The sequence below is a fragment of the Phacochoerus africanus genome, chromosome 15 (assembly GCF_016906955.1).
Source record: "Phacochoerus africanus isolate WHEZ1 chromosome 15, ROS_Pafr_v1, whole genome shotgun sequence".
Classification (NCBI taxonomy): Eukaryota; Metazoa; Chordata; class Mammalia; order Artiodactyla; family Suidae; genus Phacochoerus; species Phacochoerus africanus.
This window is the reverse complement of record NC_062558.1, coordinates 34,437,106-34,457,702: the sequence shown is the minus strand read 5'-3', so window position 1 is coordinate 34,457,702 and position 20,597 is coordinate 34,437,106. Positions and strand designations below refer to the sequence as shown.

The 20,597-nt window shown below is 45.5% G+C and overlaps 2 protein-coding genes across 5 annotated transcripts in view; one reads left to right on the top strand and one right to left on the bottom strand.

Annotated features, from left to right (window-relative positions):
* Positions 1-7,922, bottom strand: part of TAOK3 (TAO kinase 3) — a 194,832-nt gene extending 186,910 nt beyond the window's left edge. The window contains exon 1 of the mRNA XM_047759663.1: positions 7,646-7,922. The gene's annotated coding sequence lies outside the window, so the exon portion shown is untranslated. The remainder of the gene's footprint in view (positions 1-7,645) is intronic.
* A 5,216-nt stretch (positions 7,923-13,138) lies between these two features.
* SUDS3 (SDS3 homolog, SIN3A corepressor complex component) overlaps positions 13,139-20,597 on the top strand; it is a 73,348-nt gene continuing 65,889 nt past the window's right edge. For all 4 annotated transcript variants that reach the window (XM_047759679.1, XM_047759680.1, XM_047759678.1 and 1 more), the window contains exons 1-4: positions 13,139-13,444; positions 15,372-15,441; positions 18,213-18,268; positions 19,536-19,607. In XM_047759679.1, the coding sequence (XP_047615635.1) occupies positions 13,309-13,444; positions 15,372-15,441; positions 18,213-18,268; positions 19,536-19,607 (334 nt within the window). In that variant the 5' untranslated portion in view covers positions 13,139-13,308. The remainder of the gene's footprint in view (positions 13,445-15,371; positions 15,442-18,212; positions 18,269-19,535; positions 19,608-20,597) is intronic.

The window sequence follows — 20,597 nt, the reverse complement described above, 5'->3', positions numbered from 1 at the left end:
TCCCATGCTAGAGGTTGAATCGGAGCTACAGCTGCCAGCCTACACCACAGTCAGCAATGCCAGATCCGAGCCAGGTCTGCAACCTACATCATAGCTCACGGCAACACCGGATCCCTAACCCACCGAGTGAGGCCAGAGATTGAACCTGCATCCTCATGGATACTAGTGGGATTTGTTTCTGCTGTGCCACAACTAGAACTGCCATTTACTATGTTTCAACTAACAAAATCTTTTTAGCCACAAGTGGGAGGAATTCCCAGAGCCAAGTTGATCTATCTAGTTATTCAATAAATATTTGCTGAGCAACTACTACATGCTAGGTAGGCACTGTTTTATGAGTTGGGGAGAGAGCAATAATTAAAAAATCTCGGAGTTGCCATCGTGGCGCAGTGGTTAACGAATCTGACCAGGAACCATAAGGTTGTGGTTAACGAATCTGACCAGGAACCAGAAGGTTGCAGGTTCGCTCCCTGGCCTCGCTCAGCAGGTTAAGGATCTGGCATTGCTGTGAGCTGCGGTGTAGGTCAAAGATGAGGCTCAGATCCTGCATTGCTGTGGCTGTGGCGTAGGCTAGCGGCTACAGCTCCTATTAGAGCCCTAGCCTGGGAACCTCCATATGCCTCGGGAATCGGCCCTAGAAAAGGCAAAAACAAAACAAACAAAAAAACCCCTCTGCTTTCATAGAGTCTAAATTCTATGTGTGGGGATATATGACAAAGACATAAAATATCTGGTGCGTGTTGTTCCCACTGAGGGTTAAGGATCCAATGTTGTCTCTGTGGCAGTGCAAGTTTGTTCACTTGCCCAGGAACTTCCAAATGCCACGAATGCAGCCAAAAAAGGGGGGAAAAAGCCAAAAAAAGGAGAATATAAATACATACATTTTAAATATATATATAGTGAGTCAGAATGGTGTCTTCTCCCCACTATGAAGAATACAATATGAAAGATAACAGAAGAGATAACAATAAATTTATTTGTTCACAGCTGAAAATTGATTATATCACAAAGTAAGGAATTTTGCTTTAGAAGACTAGAGTGTTAGAACTTTCCCAGCCTTCACCACAGACTCAAGTTAGCACTACCTTCTGCTGCAAATGAATCTTATTTACTTTGTTGCTAATACCTAGAGAAAGGAAAACTTCCAAAGACCTAAATTAGAACCTATTCCTTACAGGTAAAAAATATCATTTAAGGAAACGAAACAACAAATTCCCAACACCCAGAGTCAAAGGTCACTCCAGGCAATATTATCAGGCTGAGTGTGAACATACAAGTTTCCACATACTTGCTACCACCAGTATCAATTTACCAAGTGTCAGGGTCGAAAGTCCTTCATGAAAGAATCATCAGTTATCTTCACTGGCAGCAATAATTATATTTAAACATTATTATTGTTATTATTTTAGGACCTCAGATGCAGCATAGGGAAGTTCCCAGGCTAGGGGTCTAATTGGAGCTAAAGCTGCCAGCCTACACCACAACCACAGCAACGCAGGATCCGAGCCTCATCTGTGACCTACACCACAGCTCACGGCAATGCCAGATCCTTAACCTGCTGAGTGAGGCCAGGGATCGAACCTGCAACCTCATGGTTCCTAGTTGGATTCATTTCTGCTGCACCACGATGGGAACTCCTGAATCACTTTATTTAACACCCTTTTAATGTACTAAAAAGCCCTCAGTGAGCACAGGAAACTAAATGTGAGCATAAATATAATCCACTAATCTGCTGATCATTAATTAATTCATTCATTCAATTAATATCTATTGAGCGCCCGTTATACTTTGTGCTGGGCACTATATGTGGTATGGGGATGCAAAGGTGAATATGACCACGTCTGCCTTCACAGTGCTCACAAGCTTGTTAAAGACAAACACATATAAACAATGAACTGGTATACAATGAGAGATTTACACAAAAGACAAGGGAAGCATAAAGGTAACTGAAGCATAATATGTAATTTTGATCTCTGCTATTAAATCTTGACCTAGGTCAGTTAAAAACTGTATTTAGGTGGGTTTTGGAAATATTTGTGTATTTACAGACAAATCCTTCAAGAAGTAAAGGCTAATGTTCACAACAGAATGGAAAATTGGCCATAAACTATGATTCTGTTTTGTGTGCCTACTGCCAAGACTAATTAGATTATTAGTTTATTTAAGAAAACATTCTGCTTTGGAGTTCCCATTGTGGCTCAAGGAAATGAATCCGACTATTATTCACGAGTATGTGAGTTCAATTCCCGATCCTACTCAGTGGGTTAAGGATCTGGTGTTGCCCTGAGCTATGGTGTAGGTAGGTCACAGACATGGCTCAGATCTGGCATTGCTGTGTTGTGGCATATAGGCTGGCAGCTGCAGCTCTGATTCGACCCCTAGCCTGGGAACTTGTATATGCAGTGGATGCGGCCCTAAAAAAGACAAAATAAATGAGCATAACAAATATGGGGTTGATTTTGCCATCCATCATTTCACTGAGGCCAGGGGTGAGGTGAAAGGGCCCCAAACACTAGACTCCAGCACATCAATTCCCAGTATTAGGAACTAAGGCTACATGGGCCTCATGGGAGTAGGTTTTGTTAGGTATAAAATGTTTATTGAGGTATATTTCTTTTCTCACCCATGCTGGGGATGAAAATGTGTATTTCTGAGAGAGTAGACAAAAGCTGGGAGAAGATCTGTGTTAAATCAAGAAACTGACCCCTATGTCATTACGTTGTAAAATGAAAATAATCTACAAAGACTTTTTTTTTTTTTCTTTTTAGGGCCATACCCATGGCATATGGAAGTTCCCAGGTTAGGCATCAAATCAGAGCTGCAGCTGCCAGCCTATGCCACAGCCACAGCAAGACCAGATCTGAGATGCATCTGCGACCTACACCACAGCTCAGGGCAACCTGGGATCCTTAACCCACTGAGCAGGGCCAGGGATCGATGGATACTAGTTGGTTTCATTACTGCTGAGCTATAATGAGAACTCCTACAAAGACTTTAAATATACTCCAATGTCTCTACTAAACTACTAAAAAATGCATTAGGTTGATTTTATAAAGTATTTAGGTTCCTTTAACAACATACAGCTGGAATAATAAAATTCATCCATTTAATTCCTACTATCATAAAAATTCTGAATACTTTTTAATTTGGTGTCCATACCTTGTGAATGAGTTTGATCACATTATGGATCTTAAACTCAACACATCCAATTCATAACTACAGTTAAACATAACTAATTTTTTTTTAACTAAGGTGAGTCTGAGTTTAAGAAATAGAAACAAACTTTTAATGTATCCTCACAAATGACAAAGTAACTAATTAAATGGATGTTAAAGCTAAATAATCACAAACAAATCCCTATGCAGAAATGCAACTGTACAATATCCTTTAACACTACTAGTAACTAATCTCTCTGATTGATAGGACTCACTGAAGACTGAAAAGAAGTCTTCTCTTAGGAGAGTCACAAAACTCTTTTAGATGGAAGCTTGCTTTCTGTTTGCCAGTCTGTTTTCTTTTTAGGGGAGGGAAGAAAGAAAAACCGGATGAAAAGATTATAAAAGGAAAGATACTTTTCATGGCTCTAAACTAAACTCTAAATAAACAGACTCTAAAGTAAAAGTACCAAGAGTTACTTTTCATTCATTCTCCCCTACCACTGAAACCAAAAAGTATGAACACTGGCAAGCAATGAGAACTTTTATTCAGGTTGGCTTAAACATTAAGCCAAATTAGATATCAAGGTAGACTCTAAGATTACAATGGTTTGACTGTATATGACTCAAGTGGTAAAGAAAGTATAAAATGGGTTATTGTATTTACTGGGCAGTACTTGAATCCTCCTGAACTAAGGCTAAGAATAGTTTAAGAACCCTAAACCAAAAAGAATTTGCATTCTGGGAGTTCCCGTCGTGGCACAGCAGAAACGAATCCGACTAGGAACCATGAGGTTGCGGGTTCTATCCCTGCCCTTGCTCAGTGGGTTAACGATCCAGCGTTGCTGCGAGCTGTGGTGTAGGTCGCGAGCTGTGGTGAACGAATCCGACTAGGAACCATGAGGTTGCGGGTTCTATCCCTGCCCTTGCTCAGTGGGTTAACGATCCAGCGTTGCTGCGAGCTGTGGTGTAGGTCGCGAGCTGTGGTGTAGGTCGCAGATGTGGCTCGGATCCTGTGTTGTTGTGGCTGTGGTGTAGGCCGGCGGCTACAGCTCCGATTGGAGCTGGGAAACTCCATATGCCGTGGGAGTGGCCCAAGAAATGGCAAAAAGACAAAAAAAAAAAAAAAGAATTTGCATTCTGTGGTGGCCATAACCATTCATATGGAAGTGTGAGGCTCCTTCTTAATCTCTTCTTTTTATTATATTTTTCAATTGAAAAGAAAGTTAAAATGGGCATAGGTGTAATGAATTTACACATTAATAGTTTCTCAAAATGTAGTTTTATTTTGTGAAACCATTGAAAATAAATTCCCACAGCATCACTACCTTCCTAACCAACTCCCCCACCCCAACTCCATTTGCCTAGGAATAAACAGTTACTATCAGCCCTTCCTATCACTAAAAATTCTATTACAATGACTCTCCCTTCAAGGTCTCTGGATCAATACTATAATATACTGTGGTTGAAATGACTGCTTTATTTTTATTTTATTATTATTATTTTTTTTTTTTGCCTTTTCTAGGGCCGCACCCGCGGCATATGGAGGTTCCCAGGCTAGGGGTCGAATTGGAGCCGTAGCTGCTGGCCTGCGCCAGAACCACAGCAACGCCAAATCCGAGCCGCATCTGCAACCTACACCACAGCTCACGCCAGATCCTTAACCCACTGAGTGAGGCCAGATATCGGACCCGCAACCCCATGGTTCCTAGTCAGATTCGTTAACCACTGAGCCACGACAGGAACTCCCTGAAATTACTGCTTTAGTAATCACTTGGGAGTATCAGAACACCTTCTTTTCTCCCGAGGAATTAAACTTAACGTTTTGTCTTGAGAAACTACCATTTGTACCAAACAGAAATGAGCTAACAAGCATGATGGAAGAGCTTATCTGCTCAAATATTTCTATCACTTAGCAGAATTATTGGTACTGAGATTGCCAATCCTTTCAAAGACCATTTCACCTGTTACATGTACTACAATAAGGAACACATATGCTCCTTGAAAATAACCTCTTGAGTTCAGTGACCTTATTTTTACTTGAATTCTACCTAGGGTTCTGGAAAAATAAATTTAATGTAAAAAAGTTACACTTAACACATCTTAAATATAGTGTCTCATATTTTAAGTTTGTATTTGTGTATTTCCTGTTGTTCCTCTCATCTCCATAATTTCTGTTTCTTAGGGAAGGAGGTCTAGTGGGTGGAATTTTCATAACCACATCAAGCTCCACACTCCTTGAGAGCATATAAGAACTGTTCTGTATCAGGTAATATCAAATAAAATTCCTCAAATGACACATTCCCTCTACTTATTATCACCCTGATGTAAGATGCCTTCAGTATTTTTTTTGTCTTTTTTTTTTTTTGCTATTTCTTTGGGCCGCTTCTGCGGCATATGGAGGTTCCCAGGCTAGGGGTCGAATCGGAGCTGTAGCCACCGGCCTACGCCAGAGCCACAGCAACGCAGGATCCGAGCCGCGTCTGCAACCTACACCACAGCTCACGGCAACGCCGGATCTTTAACCCACTGAGCAAGGGCAGGGACCGAACCCGCAACCTCATGGTTCCTAGTCGGATTTGTTAACCACTGCGCCACGACGGGAACTCCCCTTCAGTATTTTTTGTCTTGGATTTTAAATAGGCAGTTCAATGTAAGCTTTCTACATTATGTCTTTGGGAAATAATACAACATTTCTTTCTTCCCCTTAGTGGAAGCTGCACATTACTGAACATGGGCAAAGGCTTCTAATAAGACAGTATTATAAACCTGAAACAAAGAAGATATCTAAATAACTACAAAATGATAGAGTAATTACATCTCCTGGTATTTTCCCCAAACCATAATTTTCTAAGTCTGCTTCCATGAAAAAAGAACCCGTCACAAAGATAAGGAGTGAGGAGAAGCAACACACCAATAGAGAAAAAGAGGTTAAAAATTCAAATGCCAAACTGCAGAGTACAACCATAACAAAGCATGTGCATTCAGAAGAACATTAGAAAGGTAGTCAGGGCGGTATTAACATATCCTAAATACTCTGAACAACCAGCCCGGTCATTACTTTAATTTTCACATCCGTCAAGGTAGGAGGCTGCCCCCCAATTCCCACCCCCCATTGCTTTCCACTGTTTGTTTCAGCATTTTAATAGACACACATTTGCCTCCCACCAGGGCATAAAGTGTCTGGTTTAAATAGGCTTATCTCTTTCAGCTTGTCCTGGAATTACGCCTAAAGCTCAGTCCTGGTGGCTTTTCAGGATGAAGAATCTAATTGGAAAATGCTGTTAGTTTAGCGACTCCAATACCTCTTTTCAAAATTTAGTTTGACCTTCCAAATGTCTTTCCAACACACGAAGATAAACAGTGAAACTTAGTATACAGTTCCTGTAAGTCTGCATCGTAAACACTGATACTGATGTGCTGACAAACCTGAGTAAGTTTATCAGCTCCTTGCTTAGTTGAAAGTGAGAAAGACAAGGGTCTATCAAAACAGTCTCATCAGTCCAAAACCTGGATCTCCAAAAGGGTCCCTTTCCCTTGCCACTGGTTTGTGGAGAGTTAAAGAAGCCCTTTCCAACTTTTCACTTTCTGATGAAGCTATCGAGGTCAGGAAGCTTCACTTTCAAGGCATCCACGCCCAACTCGGAGAAACGAACCCGAAGCCAGGGGGCCAGCGAGCAGAGGTCCGGCGGTCCCTCGCTCCAGCCCTTTCCAAGATTCCTATGCTTCGGCCCGACCCTCCAGCCTGCGCGTTAGAGTAGGAGACGGCTCATTACATAATCCCCGTTCCCCAGAGTCTCCCACAGAGTCACGGGGGCTCAGGCGGCCCCCAGTCTCCCACTCCGCCCTTAGGAAGCTCGGCTGACTGCACCCGGGGAGCGGCGGCCAGCTGCCCCGACTCGCCTGGCGCCGCGACCTGGACCCAGGCCCCTATAGTCACCCACGAGGGGCTGGGCCGCGCCTCCACGGGTAGCCCCTGCGTCCCAACTCAGACCTGGGTCCCAGCCCCCTCGGGGTGCGCCTCACGTCACAGCCACTGCCCCAGTCCCTCTCGGGGTCCCTCATCACACCTGCTGCCCCAAGCCCTCTCGAGGTCCCCTTGCGGCTCAGACCCGCTGTCCTGGCCCATTTCAGGGACCCTTCCCTTGAGTCTCTCTATCCCGGTCCCTCTTGGGGTCTCCCCTCAGACGCACTGTTCCGGTCCCTCTTGAGGTCTCCCCTCAGACCCATCGTTCCATTTCCTCTCAGGGCCCCCCTCTCTGGTCCGCTGTCCCGGCCTCTCTCGGGTCCCCTTCCACCACACCCGATGTCCCAAGCCCTCTCAGGGTCCTCCTCTCAGAAACGCGGGGCGGCCCCTCTCCGAGACTCCTCAGCCACAACTGTCAAACCCGCTCCCGAAACTCCCTCACTTGGTCCCTCGCCGACCCCACTCCGCCCTGAGTTCCTTCGCCCCGGCTCACTGTCACCTCCCTGCGCCCCGGTGCTCTCACCTCAGACCTGCTGTCACCACCCCGGGGCCCGGCGTCGCCGCCGCCGCTTCCTCTCCCACACTTGTTCCCGAATCGCTCTTCTGCCGCTTGTTCCCGGGAAGATCCCCAGGTCCGGTCGGTAAGCTACGGGTCTGGCTGCGCAGAGCCTCCGCTCGCGGTTTCCGCGTCGGGTGCCACTCTTGCACGCAGGACCCCACCGCCGCCGCCGCCGCCCCTGGGCGCCACACGGACCCTCCCGCTGCAGCCGCTGCTGCTGTCCGAGGTGCGGCTCCTGCCAGGGATGGCCAATCGCACCCGACTGCGCCGAGCGCGCTCCGCCCCGCCGTCCCAAGTCCGCCCGCCCCCTGCCCCTGACCACGCCCCCAGCCAGGCTCCAATAGGCTCTCTACTGACCTTCCCTGATCGCGAGGCACAGACTTAGGGCCAGATATAGGTACTTGATTGGAGGTGCCTTGGAAGCAGAGCTGTCGATGGTGCTTGAGGATTGGTGGAGTTGAATGTGGGCGGGACGGGGAGGGGCGGGGTTTCCTCAGACACGGAAGACCTTGCAACTTCAGTCACTCACTGGCCCGCCTCGGGTGCGGTCGTCCTTGTTTGCGCTGTGTTGGGGTCAAAGTTCATGGCACTCCCCTCTGAGCCTTTATTTTTCTGGGGAGACTCCCAGAGGCCAAGGCCCCTTGGGACTCTGGGAGACCACCATGCGAGAGCCTTTAAGGCAGTCCCAATTTCCGCGTTAGACCTGGCACAGCTTTCTAAATAATTCTGCCGTAAATCGATAATGGCAATTATTCACTCAGGACTTGTGAAGGTTTCCTGTATTTAACCGCTTTTATATCTTTGGCAAGGGAGTTACCCTTCCTTACATTGCATTCCGCAGACATCAGTATAATGATGTTGATGGGAAAAAAAAAATCTACCTCCTAGATGCATAGTATGCACAACTAGGCATTTAACACTGTCAGGGAGCGTTTTGATAGTTACAAGACCAAAGTTAAGAAATACTCAGTTTTAGGGTTATAATAATAATTATAAGTAAGGGAGTTTCCATCGTGGCTCAACAGTTAATGAACCCGACCAGGAACCATGAGAATTTGGGTTTGATCCCTGGCCTTGCTCAGTGGGCTAAGAATTTGGCATTGCCATGAGCTGTAGTGTAGGTTCACAGATGCGGCTAGGATCTGGCATTGCTGTGGCTGTGGTGCAGGCCAGCAGCTGTAGCTCCGATTGGACCCCTAGCCCAGGAACTTTCATAGGCTGCTGGTGTGGCCCTAAAAAAAAAAAAAAGTAGGAACAGGAACTGTTTGGTAGGGGAACCCTTCAGGGAGGCTTCAGCAAACCTCTTCAACATATTTTTTCTCAGGGCCCTGTGAAATGATTTTATGATTTTTGCGGTAACTAATGGCCAAAGTATAATGAACTTTGACCTAAGTGCTACTGGTGATAACCAGAGACCCATCTTGACCCAAACTGAAACATTGTGCTTGCCAGGGGTGAAAGTGCATGTTTTAATTCAGAGCCATTCTTTATGTTTTTGTGAAACATATGTTGAATTAATACTGGAAACCGAAAACTGCTGCCTTCACCCCAAACCCTAAAACTTAGGGGCTTTGAGAATTTAGCATTTTGTGAAGAAATCGTTTCATTTCAGGAACACAGTTTGTTCCTAAGCCTTGTCAGATACATACAGGACTTCACTCTTAGAAACCTCTCCATTATCAACTCTTTCTAAACTCTTGCTATCAAAATTTGTGTTCAAAATACTATTCATGTTTTCCCTAGTGTTTTAAAATCATATCCGTTCCAATTAAGATGCTTCCCCTTAAAATTTCAGTTTTTTGAGTGTTAGGGGGTGTACAGAGGGCCTGTAGAAAGGGGCTGGCAGGATTTCCTTTCAGATGAATTCAAATGTGGATGTCTCCTCAAGAGTGTGACCGAGTGCCATTATGGAAAGGGATGCAGAGAGATTTCTAGGTGGTAAAACTTGGTTTTGAGGGAACTTGGTTTTTATAGGCCTAGAGGAACACTGTCCACAATCATATTAGGTAACTATAAAAGTTGGGTGAGACTAAAGTCATGAGAGAATTTTATTTTACTAGGTCCTCCTCCTCTACAGAGTATTTATTAAGAGCTCATCATACCAAATGCAGTAAGGATAGAAGAAATTGGGTAAGTTTTCATAACCCAAGTGTTCAGTTCTCTCTATTCATATAAAAAAGAAGTTCATGATCATTGACATGTTATTTGCAATCAAGAAGACAAGTAAAGGGAGTTCTCTTTGTGGCTCAGCCAGTTAAGAAACTGACATACTGTTCCTGAGGATTTGGGCTTGATCCCTGGCCTCTCTCAGTGGATTAAGGATCTGGTGTTGCTGCAAGCTGTGGCATAGGTTGCACATGCTATTGGGATCCAGTGTGGCTGTGGCTGTGGCTGTGACATAGGCTTCAGCTGCAGCTCCAATTTGACCCTGAGGCTAGGAACTTTGATATGCTACAGGTGCGGCCTTATAAAAGGTAATAAATAAAAAAAGAAGAAAAGTAAAACATACACAAGGTAAATATGCCAGTGTCTTGAAAGGAAAGAAAACCAAATAGGAAAGATAACCCACCACCTTTTTTTATTTGTTATAACATTCTATGAGTGAACTCTTATTTCTAAAATGTTGGTGCATTTTTGGTCTCTGATTATTGCTACTGATGGAAACACTAAGTTGCTCAATATAGTTGATTACAAATAATTTAGACATGACCTAACAGCATAAAAAAGAAAATGACTTCATCCTTTGGACAAGAGACAGTTTTGAAATTCTAGTTTAAATATGGATGGTGGACCTACAGGGAGCCATGAGAATGACTCTTATTTAGAAGGAGGTTCAGAAGCTTTCTGAACTCCTGGAAAGACATTGCGACATTCCATTCTGAAAATTCTTGTGTTTTGTTGGGAGGAAGAATCCCTTATAAGCAGAGCCAAGATTTTAATTATAGCAAGGTAGAAAATAAGAAATATTAAAATAAATGGGATGAGTTCCCATTGCGGCTCAGTGGTTAACGAATCTAACATCCATAAGGACACAGGTTCAATCCCTGACCTTGCTCAGTGTGGGGTTAAGGATCCAGTGTTGCTGTGAGCTGTAGTGTAGGTTGCAGTCTCAGCTCGGATCCTGTGTTGCAGTGGCTGTGGCGTAGGCCAGCGGCTACTACAACTCTGATTCAACCCTTAGCCTGGGAACCTCCATATGCCATGGGCGTGGCCCTAAAAAGCAAATAAATAAGTAAATGTGATGAGAATAAATTTTTTCACAGTGAGAAGACTCTGTGGGGGCCAATTCAGAGGTACTTTTGGTCACAAAGCATCTGAGAGTGAGAATATTGGGTTACATCCTGGCTTTTACATTTGTGTTCAACTTTATTGCAAGTTAAATTTTTTTTGTCTTTTGTCTTTTTTGTTGTTGTTGTTGTTGCTATTTCTTGAGCCACTCCCGCAGCATATGGAGGTTCCCAGGCCAGGGGTTGAATCGGAGCTGTAGCCGCCGGCCTACGCCAGAGCCACAACAACGCGGGATCCGAGCCGCGTCTGCAACCTACACCACAGCTCACGGCAACGCCGGATCGTTAACCCACTGAGCAAGGGCAGGGACCGAACCCGCAACCTCATGGTTCCTAGTCGGATTTGTTAACCACTGCGCCACGACGGGAACTCCTGCAAGTTAATTTTTTTTTCCCTTTTTTTTGGCCTCCCCAGGACATGTTAGATTTCCCTGGCTGGCGATCAGATCCTAGCTGCAGTTGCAACGTGTGCTGCAAGCAACACCAGAGCCTTCATCTACTATGCTGAGCTGGGGATTGAACCTGCATCTCAGCGCTACAGAGATGGAGCTGATCATGTTTTGCCACAGCAGGAATTCTTTTTTTTTTTTTGTCTTTTTGCCTTTTCTAGGGCCGCTTCCTGCGGCATATGGAGGTTCCCAGGCTAGGGGTCAAATCGGAGCTGTAGCTGCCGGCCTACGCCAAAGCCACAGCAACGTGGGATCTGAGCCGCATCTGCAATCTAGACCACAGCTCATGGCAATGCTGGATCCTTAACCCACTGAGAGAGGCTAGGGATCGAACCTGCAACCTCATGGTTCCTAGTTGGATTCATTAACCACTGCGCCATGACGGGAAATCCAGTAATTTTTTAAGATGCTTTTTCTATGGAGATTTGGGCACAGCATAGTAAGGAGTGGGGTTACTTTGGACAAACCATTAAACATCTCTGGGCCCTTCTATCGCTTTTCTTGCTACACCCAAATAGACAAGAGACATCCTTAATTTTTTCACTAAGCAAGTGTCTCCTACTCAGAGGTAATCACATAAACTGATTCATGCAGATATTCAACGCTCTTGTTTTCTAAATTACCAGCAAGCACCTTCTTGTCTTAGCCTAATTAACTTTCTGCAGGCAAATACTCCACTTGCTCCATTGAGAGTTGAGTTAGCAAGTTATTGGATTGGGGAAAGCTACCTTTTAAAAAAAATTCATATTCTAAGAAATATGAGGCAGCTGTACTGTAGAGGGCCTGGGTCTGAGAGTTAGACACAAGGTAGCCTTGTACAATGCCATTTTTTGTTTTTAAGACAAGCGATAGCTCTTTTCTCATCTGTAAAATCAGGAGAACATCGTAGTGTACCAACCTGTACAAACAGAAGGGATGCCCATTGACTGGGAAAATACTGGGTTTTGCTGACCCCAGGATGGAATACTAACATCTTCTTTTATTTTATTTTATTTTTTTGCTTTTTAGGACCACACCCTCAGCATATGGTGGTTCCCAAGATAGCGGTTGAATCAGAGTTACAGCTGCTGACCTATGGCACAACTCGGGATGAAAACTGCATCTGCGGCCTACACCACAGCAATACAGGATCCTTAACCCACGGAGCGAGGCCAGGAATCGAACGCACAACTTCACGGTTCTGTAGTCGGATTCGCATTCGTTTCCGCTGCGCCACAAGGGGAATTTAGTATCTTCTTTATTTAAGTTCTTAGCAAAGCTCCAATTAGACAGGCGAGGAGCCAGGCTCTTTTTCTTGGGTTGAGCACGCAAATTCTGTTAAGGTTTCCTGACCTATAAAGGGGATGGTTCATGTTGTTCACCTGTTTAAATTTGAGACCACCTCCACCTGCAAAGAGCCCTTCAGTCTCTGCTTTCCAAAGTCCCTAAAGATCACCTCTTTAGATTTGGCTCCAGGCGCCGCCTGGCGGCTATTTCCGGAAGTGGCCGCTGCGCTTCGGGGTCCTAGCCGCGGTGGGGCCTGGCCAAGGATTTGCCTAACCCCAGAGAGCCTGTCTTCGCCCCTCCCCCCACCCGTGGAGGATTTTAAGACGGCAATGAAGGAGATGGGGCTAAGGCGAAGGGGATGTCCTGCCGCCTCTCCATTCCCTCTAGGATGGCGGAATCAGGCGGTCCTCGGGCAGGTCGCGACCCGGAAGTCGCCGCTGGCGCGAGGCCCCCGTTGCCCGGAGCAGGCGCGAGGGGCGGAGTTTGGCGAAGACAGCGAAGGGGTCGCCGCGGCTCCCGCTCTAAGGGTCGGCGGCTCCCTCGGGCGCTGCTGGGCGGACGTGGAGTCCGCAGGGCGGGTGACCGCGGTCCCCAGCTGGCACGCTCGGCTGCGGGTAGAGTCGACATGAGTGCTGCGGGACTGCTGGCTCCAGCCCCGGCTGGAGCGCCGCCGGCTCCGGAGTACTACCCTGAGGAGGACGAAGAGCTGGAGAGCGCCGAGGACGACGAGCGCAGCTGCCGGGGCCGCGAGTCCGACGAAGGTAGGACCCAGCCCGTTGGATGGGCTACCCAGGGCCGGGGTGGGCGGCAGTGCGAGGGGGTGGGGCTGCCCGGGGGGGCGGAGCCACCTCTGGGGCTTGGGGGCGCCTGTAGGGGCAGCTGGGAGCAGAGCGGGTCCCGGAAGTTACCGTGACCGGTCCCGGGGAAGGGGAAGCTTTGAGGACTTGTATATACAGTTTTGCCGAGAAGGGCCGTAAGGAACTGTTGTCAGAGTTGTAGGCCCCTTTAAGATTCTGCTCCTCTTCCCCCAACTGTCTCTGAACCTTAGGTCTAAACTGGTTTTAAGGACAAAGTCATTGATTGGATGCACTGAGTATACTTCTCTTTTTAGTTCCTGAGAGGATCAGAGTAAAGCCCAGTTTGGCTTCCTTGGTTCCCAGGGTGCACACACCACCACCACCCCCGCCCCCCGCCTCCCGGAAATGCCTAAGTCAGTCCTTCTTGGGTTAGTGTGGTACAGGTGGGTTCAGAGAAGGAAACCTGGAATCAGCCAGATCGAATTAGGTCTAAATTTGGCTCACTGAACCCAGCGTAGTGATATTAGACAATTTACTTAAGCTTCTGAGCTTCAGTTTCCCCAACTGCAATGGGGCTGTCATTACTTCCTAGCATTGGTGCGATTATTAAATGAGATACAGGCGTAGAGCACTTGACCTAGTCCTGGGTAAATACTCAGGTGTCTTCACCATTGGGGAAACCCGTACAGGGGGCAGGAGATAGAGATTTGCTTGGTGATGGCTCAGGTGGTGTTTTCAGTTCCAAACTCTTTACCTTAGTTTTACTGACTCTCAGAGCCTGGCTTTTCAAACTGGGCTTTATAGTTTGGCATGTGTGAGGAACACTTTTTGAGGAATTGAGGAAGGAGTTGGCTGCAGTAGGAGAAAGGGGAAGAAACATAAAAGGACAAGAGAGAAGAAAGAAAAGATAAAGAGAGACCAACATGTGGGTGAAATATTCTGGCACAAAATAGGCCTTGGAGCAAAAGCTTAGACCAGCTGTCTGGAATCTGGAGCATGTTTTATTCATCTCTCTTCCCCAAGTGCTGTGGCTGGTGCACATCAGCTCAGTGATGGCTTCTTCACTGTAGGGAGAGAAAAGGGTAGGTGGAGGATTGGATTTGCAACAGCCTTTTAAAAAAAAGGCAACTGTATGTGGAGATACATAGTTGAAGAAATTAATTACAATGTGGTTAAACTAAGAAGACAAGGTTTTACTAGAGATTTTGGTTGTGAATCACTTGTACTGTTTTTAATGCCCACAAGGTGGAGTAGCCAGGCAAAATTTGATCCCTTACCCTCCCACCCCAAGTAGGGCTTTTGAAATTATGTCGACACTCCAGCCATTTGCTTATTATAAAAATAATGTTTAGAGTACTCTGAAGCAGTGTCTGATCTTCTTATCTCATTCCTTCTCTCTTTGAAAATATTTTGGTTATTGGAGTTCATTTAGTTGGTTCCCATTTTTCTTTGTACATATGATGTAAAATCTTCTAGGGGTTCAGACTGGGCATATACCAGTAGAGAATGTACATAGTAGGTTGTTTTGGAGTAGAGCACAAGGCTTGCTGCCTGTAGTTTTCCAGTCTTAATACCACATCTCCTTTTCCTAAACTGCCAGTGATGTTTCTGCCCAAGGAGCAGCCTTGACCATGACCAGCTGTGTCTGATGCCCCCTGTTTTCTGGCTGAACTTCAGATAAAGGCATCCTCTTTAAATTTGGCTGTGTATAAGTTGGAAATGGTGTTTTTTTCTGAAGTAACTGGATGTAATGTTTTTCACTGATGTCTTCATCCAGGCCTGCATTGAGAAGAAACTCATTTTATAGAAGTTTATGAAATGTCTCTTGTCAGGTGATAGCAACTCTATGAATTATGATTGTAACAAACTTTTCTTCTATAATTTTACTTAGACACTGAGGATGCTAGTGAAACTGACCTGGCAAAGCATGATGAGGAAGACTATGTAGAAATGAAGGAACAGTGAGTATAATATTTACATTTCTTCTTTGGAACACAGGATTGACAAGGACACTTTTTTTGTTGTTTTTTAAGTTTTAATTTTAATTAATTAATTAATTTATTTATTTATTTTTGGGCCATTTCTTGGGCCACTCCCTCAGCATATGGAGGTTCCCAAGCTAGGCGTCAAATCGGAGCTATAGCCACCAACCTACATCAGAGCCACAGCAACACTGGATCCTTAACCCACTGAGCAAGGCCAGGGATCGAACCCACAACCTCATGGTTCCTAGTCGGATTTGTTAACCACTGCACCGCAACGGGAACTCCCTTTCTTTACTTTTAAACCAGCCAGTCCACATTCCTTTCCTAGTAGAGTGTTTTCCTCATATGCAAATGTTTTGTGATTCTCTTCTGGACTCTTCCATCTTCAAGCTTTTGAACCTGAAGGGTAGCTTGGCCAAATCTGACCAATGCCATGTGGAGGATTGCCTTAATGGGTGATGTGATTTTTCTCACAGCTTCCTCCCTGAAACAGCTGGCTTTTTTTTTTTTTTTTTTTCTGCCATCCTCTAGCATTTGAAATTCTGGGGCCAGGGATCAGATCCCAGCCACAGTCTCAACCTAAGCTGTAGCTACAGCAACACCAGATCTTTAACTCACTGTGCCAGGGTGGGGATCAAACCCATGTCCCAGCATTCCCAACATGGCGCCAATCCTGTTCTGCCACAGAGGGAATTCCTGTGCTAGCTTTTTATTTTTAGTCTCTTCGGGCTTCTTACTGCCTTACCTTGGGCCCATTTGGGATGTATTTTCACATACTTATTTATTCCTCAAATCTGGATGTCGTTGTTGTTTACTTCTTGTAATTCCATGTAATTCTGAGATTCTGCCCCACTTCTTCACCCAACAGAGAGATGGTTTGTTTGCAGCCCTTACTGCAAAATAGGAGCCAAAATCCTATTGTGCCTCTTCCTATTGGACAATGTTCTTTCAGGTTGCAGCTCTTGTTTCTTTCACTGGGAAAAGGGGGTGTATTTTTCGGGTAGAAACAAAAATACTGCTGAAATGCGATTTACATGTGGAATTCCCCCATTTAGACGGACCTACCAGGGTGTATAATTGCCTATACTCTGTTTACTGTGGGGGGTGGGGGATGTGCCAGATTCTTTTGCTTTGTGTGTGTTTTGTGTATTTAGCCTGCTGGGCCTGCAAATAAATCCTGCATTTTAACTTTTGTTACTGAATTGCTCTTGTATCTGATCATGAAAGAGCAGTGTGTCATAAAATGACATGAAGGTTTATTAACTTCGTGCATATACACTTAGGTTATCTGTATAGGAAAATACACTGAAGGCATAACCTTACTCCTTTGGAACTTAAAATCACATTGTAGAGTCGATAGGAAGGCTGCTTAGTGCCTTTTCTGCTTTTTCTTTTTCTTCCTTTTTTTTTTTTGGTAGGGCTGCACCCATGACATATGTAGGTTCCCCTCAGGCTACGGGTCAAATTGGCCTACAGCTGCTGGTCTACCCCACAGCCACAGCAAGGGAGATCCGAGTTGCATCTGCAACCTACACTGCAGCTCACGGCAACACCAGATCTCAAATCCATTGAGTGAAGCCAGGGATCAAACCCACGTCCTCATGGATACTAGTCAGGTTCATTACCCCTGGGCCACAACTAGAGCTCCTGCCTTTGCTGCATTTTCTGTGTATGTTACTTACACTTGTAAATTCAGAAGAGCATCAAGCTTTCAGTTTTTCCTTGTGCGTTCTTGCTTAACTTTGTTTATATCATTGTTTATATCATTTATTAAAATCTATGTGTCTTCACCTTTGTAGGTTTTATTTATTTTTTTTAATTTTTTTGTCTTTTTTGGGCCACACCTGTAGCATATGGAAGTTCCCAAGCTCAGGGTAGAATCGGAACTGCAGTTGCCGGCCTACACTACAGCCACAGCAACACCAGATCTGAGCCACATCTGCAACCTATACCACAGCTCATGGCAATGCCAGATCCTTAACCCACTGAGCGAGGCCAGGGATTGAACCCATGTCCTTATGGATACTAGTCGGGTTTGTTACCACTGAACCACAATGGGGACTCCATCTTTGTAGATTTTAGGCTAATTTTCTAACACAGAAGAATTTACAAAACTGGAGTACAGTTCAAGAGCACAGAATCCTATCCTTTTTTGATCCCTTTAGCTGTGTTCATATTTTTACTTTTTAAATTTTAATTTTTTTAGGGCCATACCTGTGGCATATGGAGGTTCCCAGGCTAGGGGTAGAATCAGAGCTGCAGCTGCAGACCTACACCACAGCCATAGCAACGCCAGATCCGAGCTGCATCTGCAACCTATGCCACAGCTCATAGCAATGCGAGATCCTTAACCCACTGAGTGAGGCCAGGGATCGAACCTGCATCCTCATGGATGCTAGTCACGTTTGTTTCTGCTGAGCCATCATGGGAACTCCTAGTTTTTGTTTTTAACTAAAAAACCTTTTTTTTGGCTATGGCATGCAGCAGCTTCATATGGGATCTCAGTTCCTAGACCAGAGATTGAACATGGGCTGCAGTGGTGAAAGTACCGAGTCCTAACCACTAGACCACAAGGGAACCCCCAAGCTGCGGGCACATTTTAAACCACCAGCAGACTTCAGTTTTCTTTTTCCCTAAAGGATATTAATGATATTTGCATAAAAACCAGATAATTCCTCTGTGTAGATTATTGTGGGATTGGGGAGTGGTTGTCTTTGTCTCTCAGTGTGGCTTTCCTCTTTTTACAGGATGTATCAGGATAAGTTGGCTTCTCTCAAGAGACAGTTGCAACAACTGCAGGAAGGTTGGTGTGTAATTTAATCCTTCCTTTCTAGATTTACTTCTAAACACACCTTTAGAAATTTGTGTATTTCACTTCTCAGCAAGATAGATTTAAAATTTGGTCTGTGGAGTTCCCATTATGGTACAGTGGTAACAAACCTGACTAGTATCCATGAGGACGTGGGTTTGGCCTCGCTGGGTGGGTTAAGGATCTGGAGTGGCTGAGAGCTGTGGTGTAGGTCGCAGACACAGCTCAGTTCTGGCATTGTGGTGGCTGTGGCGTAGGCCGGCAGCTACAGCTCCAATTCTGCCCCTAGCTGGGAACTTCCCATATGTCATGGATTCAGCCCTTAAAAATAAATGAATGAATGAATGAATGAATGAATGAAATTTGGTCTGGGACGTCCTAGTGGCCTAGCTGTTAAGGATTAAGTGTTGTCACTACTATGGCGCAGGGTCCATCCCCAGCCTGGGAACTTCCAACATGCCATGGTTGTGACCAAAAAAATAAAATTCGGTCTGGTTGATTTTAGCTGTCAGTGAAGTGGCAATTTTGAGACTTGTTGGAAATCTCAGGGCCTTCTGCAGATCTAGAGCTAGAAACCACTGTGCCATTATTTTCTTGTTAATGGAAGTATTGACAGAGAAAGAAATACATTCCACCCCAGCAGGTCTTTAAGGTAGGCTTGGTGTGGTTGAGTGAGGGATTTTGAAAAAAATGCCATTCATTTTTCCCACCAAAACATTATGATCAGAAAACACTTCCCACGCTCATTGGGACCCTCCTTAATTACCTGCTTTAAGGAAGAGCCATGAAATAGAGATTTGGTAAGTCTGTGCTAAGCTGTCCAGTATTGTTACCAGCTTCGTGTGGCTGTTTAAGATTAATAATTCAGTTCCTTGCCTGCACTGGTCCCATTTCCAGTTCTCAACAGCCACGTGTGACTGACTCGAGGCTGTCATTATTGGACAGGGCAGTAGAGACCATTTCTGCCATTGCAGAGAAAGTTCTGTATGGCATTGATCTGAACCTCACTGAGGGAGAAAAGGGGTGGCTTGGTAACTGGGACTGTAGCAGCGAGTGACAGAACCCTAAGGGTGGCCATTCCCTCTACTCCTGACTTGTTGGAGAGACTGACAGCCACTGGTTAGCTCTGGTCACCGGTACCTTCCCGTGTGTTTTACTCTGTTACCAGAACATTCAGTGTTGGGGCTAGAAAATAATTTTAGGAACCCAAAGGGAGAGCAGTTTGATCTTCATTGTAACTATTTTGTAAATCTCCAATCAGGTACATTACAGGAATATCAGAAGAGAATGAAGAAGCTCGATCAGCAGTACAAGGAGAGGATACGGAATGCAGGTAAGGCTCCAATCTCAGCTGGAAATAAATCCGTCAGGTGTTCTTCCTCTTGCTGATCACGGACTTCAACATAACATGGCTAGGAGAGCTGTTCTCCAAAATGTGTCCCAGTATCCCATGGTGGGGCCAGTTTTGGGGAAGAGAGACTCCTGTATAAAACTTCTTTATCCATGAGTGGCCTGTCATCAGAGTTGTGGTGGAGGCAACGGGACAGCTGGGGCATGGTTTTCCTTTGTCTGCCAGGCTGGCTTCTGGATGCTCAGAGGAGCTGATGTGACAGAAGATGGTTGGCTGTCTCCCTCTTGCTTTGAGTTTGCTTCTTCTGGGCTCTGGGAAGAAAGTGCATCCTCATGTTTCTCCCCTCAGGAGTTGAGCTGTAAGCATCTGAGAAGAAGGGTATGCATTGGGGCTGCTGTGCACAGTGACTCTTCCTTCAGCATATGTGTGTTGATCATGCACTCCCACGTCTGCTCTGTGAGTGACATGAAGCCCTTGACTTCCTTGGGGACTTGCTCTTTAATTGTTAGAAGATGGCCAAACGTGCCAAGTTCAGGAATTTTATGAGTTAGAGTCACAGAAAAAGTAAGATGGGATGGCTGTTGAAATAAAATGTTTGAACACAGGTTCCTGTACTTGAGGGAAACCTTCTATAAGTGGAAGCTTTTTTTTGATGGCCGACCCGCGGCACATAGAAGTTCCCAGGCTAGGGGTCAAATCAGAACCGCAGCTGCCAGCCTGCACCACAGCCACGCCAGATGCGACCCTCTTCGGCGACGTACACCACAGCTCATGGCAATGCTGGATCCTTAACCCACTGAGTGAGGCCAGGGGTCAAACCCAAGTCCTCATGGATACTAATTGGGTTTGTCACTGCTGAGCCACAACAGGAACTCCCTGTACGTGGAGGATTTTGAAGCTCCTCACTGGCCAGTGCATTAGGGGCCAGCTCGGTGCTTGTTCCCACAGTGGTGACCCTGGCTGGGTTTAAAA